General features: G+C 45.2%; 1 protein-coding gene across 11 annotated transcripts in view; it reads right to left on the bottom strand.

Annotated features, from left to right (window-relative positions):
* Nucleotides 1-5,754: 5,754 nt before the first annotated feature.
* ALDH18A1 (aldehyde dehydrogenase 18 family member A1) overlaps nt 5,755-12,228 on the bottom strand; it is a 114,477-nt gene continuing 108,003 nt past the window's right edge. For all 11 annotated transcript variants that reach the window (XM_045024026.1, XM_045024027.1, XM_045024025.1 and 8 more), the window contains 3 exons: nt 10,925-11,111; nt 10,481-10,576; nt 5,755-6,744 (listed from right to left, as the gene is read on the bottom strand). In XM_045024026.1, coding sequence (XP_044879961.1) covers nt 6,563-6,744; nt 10,481-10,576; nt 10,925-11,111 — 465 coding nt within the window. In that variant the 3' untranslated portion in view covers nt 5,755-6,562. The remainder of the gene's footprint in view (nt 6,745-10,480; nt 10,577-10,924; nt 11,112-12,228) is intronic.

Below are 12,228 nucleotides of genomic sequence, written 5' to 3'. Positions count from 1 at the left end.
CCTGGGGGGCCCCGGAAACCCCTAAGTCCCCCCGGGACCCCTACAGCCTGGAGAGAGGGCTGTTTGCCCCCCCCCCCGGAACCTCCTAAGCCCCCCGGTACCCCTACAGCCTGGAGAGAGGGCTGGGGGCACCCCCCAAAACCCCTAAGCTCCCCCAGGACCCCAACAGCCTGGAGAGAGGGCTGAGCCCCCCCAGAACCCCATAACCCCCCCTGGGACCCCTACAGCCTAGAGAGAGGGCTGAGGGGCCCCGGAAACCCCTAAGCCCTCCCCGGGACCCCTACAGCCTGGAGAGAGGGCTGGGGGGCCCCGGAAACCCCTAAGCCCCCCAGGGACTCCTACAGCCTGGAGAGAGGGCTGTTTGCTCCCCCGGAACCTCCTAAGCCCCCCGGTACCCCTACAGCCTGGAGAGAGGGCTGGGGGCACCCCCCAAAACCCCTAAGCTCCCCCGGGACCCCAAAAGCCTGGAGAGAGGGCTGGAGGGCCCTGGAACCCCCTAAGCCAAACCCGGTACCCAACAGTCTGAAAAGAAGGCTGGGGGGTCCCCCCGAGCCCCATAAGCAACCCCGGGACCCCTACAGCCTGGAGAGAGGGCTGGGGGGGCCGCCCGGGACCCCTACAGCCTGGGGAGAGGCCTGGGGGCCCATCTGGAACCCCCTAACCCCCCAGGGACCCCTGTAGCCTGGAGAGAGTGCTGGAGGGCCCCTCCGAACCACCTAAGCCCCCCCGGGACCCCTACATTCTGGAGAGAGGGCTGTGGGGCCCCCAGAACCTCCTAAGCCCCAGTGACGGCTGCAGTGACACTGTGTAGCCACGAAGGAATACACAGAGCATTTCTCATGGAGCAACAGTGACACCGTGTGGCCATGCCGGATAACGCACAGAGCTCTTCTCAAGGAGCAACAGTGACACCGTGTGGCCATGCCGGATAATGCACAGAGCTCTTCTCAAAGAGCAACAGTGACACCGTCTGGCCACAAAGTGCAGTGCATAGAGCAGTTGCTGCATGGAGCTACAGTGACACCGTGTGGCCACGCAGGGTAATGCACAGAGCAGTTCCTGCATGGAGCAATAGTGACCCCCGTGTGGCCACGCAGGGTAATCACAAAACATTTCCCTCATGGAGCAACAGTGACACCGTGTGGCCACAAAGGGTAATGCACAGAGCTCTTCTCAAAGAGCAACAGTGACACCGTCTGGCCACAAAGTGCAGTGCACAGAGCCATTCCCGCATGGAGCAACAGTGACACTGTGTGGCCACGCAGGGTAATGCGGAGAGCAGTTCCTGCATGGAGCAACAGTGACATCGTATGGCAAGGCTGGATAATGCAGAGCATTTCTCTCAGAGGAACAGTGACACCGTGTGGCCACGTAGGGTAATGCACAGTCCATTTCTCAAGGAGCAAAAGTGACACCTTGTGGCCACGCAGGGTAATCACAAAACATTTCCCTCATGGAGCAACAGTGACACCGTGTGGCCACGAAGGGTAATGCACAGAGCAATTCCTGCATGGAGCAACTGTGACACCGTGTGGCTAGGCAGGGTAATGCACAGAGCAGTTCCTGCATGGAGCAACAGTGACACCGTGTGGCCACACAGGGTAATGCACAGAGCAGTTCCTGCATGGAGCTACAGTGACACTGTGTGGCCACGCAGGGTAATGCACAGAGCAGTTCCTGCATGGAGCTACAGTGACACCGTGTGGCCACTCAGGGTAATCACAAAACATTTCCCTCATAGAGCAACAGTGACACCGTGTGGCCACGAAGGGTAATGCAGAGAGCAGTTCCTGCATGGAGCAACAGTGACATCGTATGGCAAGGCTGGATAATGCAGAGAGCATTTCTCTCAGAGGAACAGTGACACTGTGTGGCCACGTAGGGTAATGCACAGTCCATTTCTCACTGAAAGTTTGCATCTTTTTGGTTCGCTGCTCTGGCCTCCCTGCACCCTGGTTTTTTTGTTGTTGTTGTTGTTGCTTGGGACGGCAAAAAAGCCAGCCGGCCCTGATCTGAGTTATGATTATTAACTCTGTACCTGTATTTCAAATGTTTGCTCCTGTGGAAACACCAACAAGGTGTTTAGCCAATACATCTTGAAGGGCCTATTCAAGTTAAATGGCTCATCAAGCAACACTTAACTCACAATGGACCATGGGCGATGCCTATCTACACTTAATGGCCTTTCCTGTGATGGCCTATACTATGACTAAGCAAAAGCATGCATGGACATATGACTTGCCCATGTGACTCCAAACACCATCTTGTTCCCTGTAGTTTTCCACAAGAACAATGGGTTTCTCTTCACTTGGCAGAAGCTATAAAAGGCCCTGGAAACACCTCCATTTTTGCCTCTTTCCTGCTCAAATCTCTGGACTATGATGACCTTGTACTAATAGGTGCATTCTAACCAAGGGACTGAGGACCTTCCAATGATTTCAAATCCTAGCAGATTAGGGTTGGAAAAGACCAGTCCAACCCCCTGCTCAAAGCAGGACCAATACCAACTAAATCATCCCAGCCGGGGCTTTGTCAAGCTGGCCCTTAAAAATCTCTAAAGATGGAGATTCCACCACCTCCCTAGGTAACCTAGTCTAGTGCTTCACCACCTTCCTAGTGAAATAGTGTTTCCTAATATCCAACCTAGACCTCCCCCACTGCAACTTGAGACTATTGCTCCTTGTTCTGTTATCTGCCACCGAGAACAGATGAGCTCCATTCTCTTAGGAACCCCCCCTTCAGGTAGTTGAAGGCTGCTATCAACTCCCCCCTTGCTTTTCTCTTCTGCAGACTAAATAAGTCCAGTTCCCTCAGCCTCTCCTCAAAGTCATGTGCCCTAGCCCCCTTTTCAGTTTCATTGGACTGTCTCCAATTTGTCCACATCCTTTCTGTAGTGGGAGTGGGGGACAAAACTGGATGCAATACTCCAGATGTGGCTTCACCAGTGCCAAATAGAGGGGAATAATCCCTTCCCTCGGTCTGCTGGCAATGCTCCTATTAATGCAGCCCAATATGCAGTTAGCCTTTTTGACAGCAAGGGCATAGTGCTGACTCATATCCAGCTTCTCATCCACTGTAATCCCCAGGTGCTTTTCTGCAGAACTGCTGCTTAGCCGGTCGGTCCCCAGCCTGTAGCAGTGCATGGGATTCTTTCAACGTAAGTGCAGGACTCTGCACTTGTCCTTGTTGAACCTCATCAGATTTCATTTGGCCCTATCCTCCAATTTGTCTAGGTCACTCTGGACCTGTCATAAACATACAGTTAAGGGTAGCATAAAAATCCCTCCTTTACCTGTAAAGGGTTAAGAAGCTCAAATAACCTGGTTGGCACCTGACCAAAAGGACCAATAAGGGGAGAAGATACTTTCAAATCTTTGGGGGAAGGTTTTTGTTTTGTGATCAGTACTTGGTCCTGCTAGTGAAGGCAGGGGGCTGGACTTGATGACCTTTCAAGGTCCCTTCCAGTTCTAGGAGATTGGTATATCTCCAATTATTAAATTAAATTAAATCTCTTGATGTATTCTCTCCGGGACAGCAAGGAACCAGGGCAGGGAAAATACATCTCCTAAAGCAATACCTGAACTAAGCATCTATTACAAATTGTAAGTAATAGGAAGGAAATGTGTTGTATTATCTTTTGTTTTAGCTTGTGAATTTTCCCTAGACTAAGAGGAAGGTTTATTCCTGTTTGTTTGTTTTTTTTGTAATTGATCAGCAATGTAACAACATTAACTGAGACGACTTTAAGTGAGGAGTTACTGTATTTTATTGTGATAGACCCAGGCCAGTTTGGAACAGCAAAGTAGTAGAAGGCAGATATACTGGCCACTGGATAAGCAGTTTTCTGTTCCCTGACTGACCAGAGCAGGGGCTGCTCCAGGCTAATGAGAACACCTGACTCTAATTAACCTGCTAAGAGTCAGGTGAGGCTGTTAAGCACCTGACTCTAATTAAGGCCCCTCTGATGCTATAAAAGGGCTCACTCCAGTCAGGACAAAAAGAGCCAGGGATCCAAAGGAGAGGAAGCGTGACTGAAGGGCTGGGTAATGCAGACACCCTGAAACCACTGGAAAGGGAGCCCTAAGATAAGGGTGAAGAAGGCACGAGACAGAGAGAGAGAAGTGGGGGAGCTGTGGGGAAGTGGCCCAGGGAAATGTAGCAACTCTGGCAGTGAAAGGTCAGCTGCCAACAGCTGCTGCCATTAGGCTCCCTGGGCCGTAGGGTGACCAGACACCAAGAGTGAAAAATCAGGACAGGGGGTGGGGGAGTAATAGGAGCCTATATAAGAAAAAGACCCAAAAATCGGGAACGTCCCTATAAAATTGGGACATCTGGTCACCCTACTGGGCCGGAACTCAGAGTAGAGGGTGGGCCTGGGTTCCCCCCAACCTGCCACTAAATAAACACCTCCTGGGAAGGGAAGATGGGTCCCTGTCAGGACAGGAGATTCAACTGTTCTTGAATAAGCCAGTAGGGACAACAGAGACTGTGGGAATTCTCTCACCAACCTCCTTGCTGGTTTATGATGAAAAGGGCTCAGTAGACTGTTCCCTGGCCCTAGAGAGAGAAGGACTACGTGGTGGGTCACAGTGAGCCTCTGAGGCTAGCATAAACTGCCTGGAAGTGTGGGACCCACGGGGACAAGCTCGGAGCTCTGCTACAGTATGTATTTGATTCCTTTAGCCAATTTCAAGTCTCGCCTTACTTTCTTTTTTATAAATAAATCTTTAGATTCTAGATACTAAAGGATTGGCAACAGCATGATTATTGGGTAAGATCTGAGTTAATATATTGACCTAGGGGCATGGCTGGTCCTTTGGGATCAGAAGAACCCTTTTGTTTGATGAAATTGGTTTTAAGTAACCACTCTTCATTAAGCCTAGTGTTTTTGGTGGTGATACAAGAACTGGAATGCCTAAGGAGACTGCTTTTCTGACCTCTTGTTAGCCAGTGTGGTGAAATAAATTTACTTTTGTTGCTGGTTTGGAATATCTTATGGGAGAATAACCATCAGTTTTGGGGTGTGTCTGCCTTATTTCTCAGCAGTTTGTCCTGAATTTGGTATTCTGACTTGTGACCCACAGAGGCACGGTGACACCCTCCACCCTCCCAGGTTTGCCCCAGCTGCCTCTAGCAGCCAACACTTAATTTCCCGCCTCTCCCCAATCCTTTGCTTCTGAGCTGGGGAGATGCGGCTCTATCTCCCTATTGAGCGGTGGGGAAGTTCATATTTTTCTGGATCACTGGTTGCTAGTTGTCCACGTGTGGTCACTGGATTTGCCATTGTCTTCTCAAGTGCTCCACTGAGATGGGACCTAAGGCCCCAGATGTCTAGGCACCATTCACACCTGTGTCTTAGCCTGCCCCAAGAACAAACAGTTCCTTTTTCACCCACTAGGTAACAATGCAGCATATAGGGGAAACCGAGGCACACATAGGCATAAAAAATATTACAAAAAATTCCCACTTTGTCACAGATGAGGTTCCTAAAATGAAGTCTAAATTTAAAAAACCCAGCTGCATCTGCAGTTTGGAATTGAAGTACACGAGCCCTTAACCCTTCTTAGCAGAATTACACTGTATTAAATATACTGTTTTTTTTTGTTTTTTTGTGAAAAGTTAAAATAGTAACAAAATGCATGGGTGAAAAGTTTAATCATGGGACCAACAGCCTCCTTTGGCATCCTTAATTAGGGGAACTCACCCAAGAGAATTACAATTTTATATCAAGCAATCCACACATTAAGATCCAAAACCATTTTGCATTAACTTTATTTTGAAAAACAAGGAAATTAAAATATTGTTTCCATTCTCTTTTGGAGGTGATTATGTTTCATATAAAATCCAAGAGCAAAAATATTTGTTACAAATATTCATAAAAGGATAATGAAATCGACATAATATACAACTATGAAATCTATCTATATTAGTCAGCAATTAAAAGAAATCAGATTAAAAAGGATCTCTTGGTCAAAACATTGTTATACATTTGGAATATTTGTTCAGTTGTGTTATTTAACATTTAAATACAGACAAAATATTTGTTACAGCACTTCTGAATTTTCAAAAGCTGCCAAGATCCTAAGGCTTAAAGACAAGTTCAGAAATGCCATATCTTCTCTCTGAATTGAAGAGTTACAGAAAAGGAAAAGTGATGTTTTAAACCAACAGGCAGGCATTAAGAAGAACAAATGGCTCCACCCCTAAAACCAAGCACACACATACTGTACCACAGAGAGCAAAGAAAGGAATGAAGGCAGAGGAGAGGCTTTGAGTCCTTTCTACGGTTTGAGAGAGCAGGGCTGTGGTATCAGGGTACCCTGTCTGCAACAGCTGCATTTGTTGCGACACAAGGAAACAGTGAGCAGGAGCAAGAACTCTCAGGCACAGATATGATCAGTTTGTCTTAATTTTACTGCAGTGATCAAGAAAAACCTGGAGGAGCCAAAGTGTAGAGACAATGTGTCCAAAGGTGAAGTACAATATCGCTCCCCAGAGAGAGCTCTGAAGCCTGAACATCCTCAGTAAACATTTCACACTCATGTGCTCTCCTCAGATGCTCCTAGATGGTGTTTCTCTGAGGGAGAGGAAGGGTCTCATGAAGAAACTTCATACTCCCATGCTCAGAGAAGTCAGAAACAACATGATTCTCCCCTTTCAGCAACCACTTTGTAGTTAATAGCCCCTCAATTCCCACTGGCCCACGGGCATGGATACGAGAAGTACTGATTCCAACCTCTGCACCTGCAACCAAGAGGGAGGTTTAGATACAAAATGATAAAAGGGAGTTTTGTGCAGTTAGCTCTTCGGTGGGAGCATTTTCTGCCTTCAGTTCTATAATTTACTTTCTTCTAAGAGGGAAAGAGAAAAGCCATTAGCTTGTCTTTCCCATTCCATTTCTGCAGGGTCCAGAGCAGTATTGTTCGATTTATATTTTAGAAATTAAAGTAGTATTAAACTGCAGACGTGTATTTTTATTCTTCTTCCTGCCATCACCATCACAAAAGTATCTTTTCTTTAACATTGTTCCTATGGCTCTTGTCACATTTCATTTTTCAAAAAATGTTGAGTCCATAAACAGATCCCAATCTGGCATCTTAATTAAGAAAAAAAAATCCTAACTTCCTAAAACTGAGACTGAGTTTGTGTTTGAGTGTCTCGTCCCTTCACGCTCTAGGGCAGGATCTGCCAGGACATGAAGTAATGATATTTATACCATGAAGCAGCAGCTGCGGCCAGGCAGTGTTCCAGTTGTCAGAGTCGGAGCAGCTACAGAGACAATCTCCTGTAGTTGTGCTCCAAACAAGGGTGCTTCCTTCACTCTCTCTCTCTGAAAGTCCCAGAAGCCTGGTGAGAGGAGGCTGGTGCTGCTGCTTCTTTAAGCACAAGAGCAGTCATGCAGTTCCTCTACAGCACTGCCTTCTCTCTCTCTCCCTCACTTCAGTTCTGACATTTTAGTAGCCAGTAGCATTGCCTGCTGAAGTATGTGTGAGTTGGGATGGTAAGACATTTATTCATTTCTAGTTCTACCAACAGGATGGATAAAAACTGTTTTAAAAAATAAGAATTTGATTTAAATAGGTTTATTTTTTAAAGTATTTAAAATTAAATTTATGACCTGTGGTAAGCAAAAATGTACTCTAATCTAGTAAAATAATTTAAGTTAAATGAAGATAATATTCAAGCAGTACATGTTTGCTGCAGAAGTTTTAAAGAAAGTCAAACCACTGAACTAGTGGAAGTCATTGGCTAAGTACCTGGTGCCAGAGTTTGTTGCAGCGCTAAACCAGCTTTTGACAGCAGCAGCCTCTTCTGCAGATGCAGAAAGAATATTTTCTATATTTCAGTTATTTTACTGTGTCATGGCTACTTCTTTCAAAGTTGAAAGACTAATTGGGAGTTGAAAAAGCAGGAAACCTTATTTCATTCTTCCAATCTATGAATAAAGAATGAGTTCTGAGAAGATGGGCTATCCAGTTTATTGCGCTGAGTGTTGCATGTATGATTACCTGCCCTGTGGACGGGTGGCGTATGATGTGTGCAGTCGGTGCAAGGAGCTCCTGGCCCTCAGAGACCATGTACGGACTTTTGTACAGATCACTGGTCCAGATAAAACCAGGGGAACATCACCGATGGAGATTCCATAACCTCCCTAGGCAATTTATTCCAGTGCTTAACCACCCTGACAGGAAGTTTTTCCTAATGTCCAACCTAAACCATCCTTGCTGAAATTTAAGCCAATTGCTTCTTGTCCTATCCTCAGAGGTGAAGGAAAAAAATTTTCTTCCTCCTCCTTGTAACAACCTTTTATATACTTGAAAATGGTTATGTCCCTTCTGTCTTCTCTTTTCCAGACTAAACAAACTGAATTTTTTCAATCTTCCCTCATAGGTCATGTTTTCTAGATCTTTAATTATTTTTGTCGCTCTTCTCTGGACTCTCTCCAATTTGTCCACATCCTTCCTGAAATGTGGTGCCCAGCACTGGACACAATACTCCAGTTGAAGCCTAATCAGTGTGGAGTAGAGCGGAAGAATTCTCGTGTTTTGCTTACAACACTCCTGCTAATACAGCCCAGAAGTGTGGTTTGTTTTTTGCAACAGCGATACACTGGCTCATATTTAGCTTGTGGTTCACTATGACCCCCAGATCTCTTTCTGCAGTATTCCTTACTAGGCAGTCATTTCACATTTTGTATGTGTGCAACTGAATGTTCCTTCCTAAATTGAGTACTTTGCATTTGTCCTTATTGAATTTCATCCTATTTACTTCAGACCATTTCTCCAGTTTGTCCAGAACATTTTGAATTTTAATCCTACCCTCTAAAGCACTTGCAACCCCTCCCAGCTTGGTATTGTCTGCAAACTTTATAAGTGTACGCTGTATGCCATTATCTAAATCATTGATGAAGATATTGAACAGAACCGGACCCAGAACTGATCTCTGTGGGGACCCCCCCCTTGTTACGCCCTTCCAGCATGACTGTGAACCAGTGATAACTACTCTCTGGGAACAGTTTTCCAACCGTTTTGCACCTACCTTATAGTCGCTCCATCTAGGTTGCATTTCCCTAGTTTGTTTATGAGAAGGTCATGTGAGACAGTATCAAAAGCTTTACTAAAGTCAAGATTTACCACATCTACTGCTTCCCCCCTATCCACAAGGCTTGTTACCCTGCCAAAGAAAGTTATCAGGTTGGTTTGACACGATTTGTTTTTGATAAATCCATGCTGTTACTTATCACCTTGTCAAGTATCAGAGGGGTAGCCGTGTTAGTCTGGATCTGTAAAAAGCGACAGAGTCCTGCGGCACCTTACAGACTAACAGAAGTGTTAGTCTATAAGGTGCCACAGGACTCTGTCACTTTTTACTTATCATCTTATTATCTTCTAGATGTTTGCAAATTGGTTGCTTAATTATTTGCTCCATTATCTTTCCGGATACAGAAGTTAAGATGACTGGTTTAATTCCCTGGGTTGTCCTTATTACCCTTCTTACAGACTGACACTATATTTGCCTTTTACCAGTCTTCTGGAATCTCTCCCGTCTTCCATGACTTTTCAAAGATAAAATCGCTAATGCTTCAGATATCTCCTCAGTCAGCTCCTTGAGTATTTCTAGGATGCATTCCATCAGGCACTGGTGAGTTGAAGACATCTAATTTGTCCAAGTAATTTTTAACTTGTTCTTTTCCCAACTTAGGCTCTTCAGATCCTACCTCATTTTCACTGGTATTCACTATGTTAGATGTCCAATCACCACCAACATGCTTGGTGAAAACTGAAACAGTCATTAATCATCTCTGCCATTTCCACATTTTCTATTATTCCCCCCCCCTCATTGAGTAACAGACCTATCCTGTCCTTGGTTTTCCTCTTGCTTCTCATGTATTTGTATAATGTTTTCTTATTACCCTTTATGTCTCTAGCTAGTTTGATTTTGTTCTGTGCCTTGGCCTTTATAATTTTGATCCTACATACTTGTGTTGTTTATAGTCATCTTTTGTAATTTGACCTAGTTTCCATTTTTTGTAGGACTCTTTTTTGATTTTTAGATTATTGAAGATCTTGGTTAAGCCAGGGGGTGTGTGCTATGTGTATGTCCTGTGCTCAGCGTCAATGGAGCATCAATTTTGCTTGGGGGATCTAAATGCTACTGTAATTTAGCAACATTCCATCTTTGTTCTTCAGTTAATCTGGATGGTGTAGTATATTTTTTGATCCTGCCCGTTAATTCCATCCACCATACAGACTGTCTCCTAGTCCTATTGGGTAAAAGGTCCAAGTTTCTACTTTTACTACAGTACCTTCTGTAAAACCCTTTTCATTGGCAGGCAGGCAGCACTGTGATCAGAGAAGGGGCAATCCCATCCTCCAGGATTCAGGCAGACATCCTCTATCATACTTAGGGAAAGAGTGAAAATCCCAAATTCAGATCCCCAGCTGCAAACAGCACAAAATAATTCCACTCAATCCCTTACCAAGTCCAAACCGATATCCATCAGAGAATCGGGTGCTGGCGTTCCAGAACACACAGGCACTATCCACATGCTGGAGAAAGAACTCTGCTGTTTTCTCTGAGAGAAAAGAGAAAAATCTGAACAGACACAGATGGAACAAGGCACTCATACCAAGTAATGGGGGCATTATGAAAACCTGAACAGATGTAATGCAATGTGAGACGCTGTTAACTGAGCAGCCATGACCAGAACAATGCTCACATGTCTCTCCACAGCACAGACATCAAACACAAAGATCTGCAAACAGGAGAATGAGGGACTAGGAGGAGGAGGAGGAAATAAACTACAAAGTTCCCCACGCCTTGTAGGGAGAGCTACTATTGCACGACAGGTAAAAATGCATTTCACGCACCAGGTGTCTGAAAATTAGACTGAAGATTGAATACAGCCATTCAGGTCACTAACCATTCTCTGTGATGATAACATCTGTGTGTGAACTTCCGTACTTGTGGATATGATCAATTGCCTCCTGGATACTGTCCACCACCTCAATGCAACACTCTAGATCCCCATATTCTGTGCGGAGAGATTTTACTTCTGAAGGGCTGAAAGTCAAATACGAGGCAAACTTGGGACCAGCATGAATCTTCACCTGCAAGAACAGAGGATCTGATAGTACTGATCTTTTTTTAAGTGTCTTCCAAGCAGAATGGCCACTTCTCAATCAGATTCTTACTAGAAGCAGTAAGCCAACTGCAGCATAAGTTCTTAGCTTATCTGGACTCCTGAATGGAGTTTTACGTCATTAGCTGTAGGAGCAATTTCAGGGAACTTGATGGCCCAGGGAACTAGTAACAGGATATAGTCCGAGTCATGATGGATAGCCAACTGAACATCAGCTCTCAGTATGGTGCTGTAGCTAAAAAGGGCTAAAACAATCCTTTGATGTTAAATAGAGGAATATCAAACAGGAATAGGGAAGCAGCATTACATCTAATACAGCACTGGTGAAATCACTACTGGGGGTACTGTGCCCAATTCTGATGTCCATATTTCAAAAAGGGATGTTGATAAATTGGAAAATTCAGTGATGAGCTACAAAAATGACCCAAAGTCTAGAAAAAGGCACTGTACAACAAGAGACTCTGGGCACTCAACCTATTTAGTTTACCAAAATGAAGATTAAAAGGAGATTTCAATCAGGCCCGAATGTCTTTCTGGAATATATGCTTTAGTCCAGTGGTCCCCAACCTTTTTGTGGCCAGTAGCACATTCATGTTTTCAGAAGAGTGTGGCGGGCGCCAACAATTTTTCAAGGGTTATTTTGCATTTGTACATTAAATATGAAAATCATATTTAATATTACATAATTTATGAATCCATAAGATAAAAAAGGTAATTGTATATGTAAAAGGTATTAATTAAATTATTCGTCAATTACTCTTTCACCTTACCATGTGAATTTACTCTTTTTTTATCTATCTGTAAGAAAAATTAAGGAGTTTTTACAAAATAAAAATCATAAACAGTTTTCATCTTAGTTCTCTGTCCCTGGCTGGCGCGAGGCTGGAGAGAAGCTGCAGCCCCGCGCCTGCCGGGGTCAGAGAGCACCGGTGCCTGTAGCCCCGGAGTTCTCTGTGCCCAGCAGGCGCGGGGCCGGAGAGAAGCTGCAGCCCCGCGCCTGCCGGGGACAGAGAGCGTCGGCGCCTGTAGCCCCGGAGTTCTCTGCCCCCGGCAGGCGTGGGGCCAGAGAGAAGCTGCAGCCCCGC

This window comes from Mauremys mutica, chromosome 7 (assembly GCF_020497125.1).
Source record: "Mauremys mutica isolate MM-2020 ecotype Southern chromosome 7, ASM2049712v1, whole genome shotgun sequence".
In the NCBI taxonomy this organism is placed as follows: domain Eukaryota; kingdom Metazoa; phylum Chordata; order Testudines; family Geoemydidae; genus Mauremys; species Mauremys mutica.
This window is presented reverse-complemented; position numbering and strand designations above follow the sequence as displayed.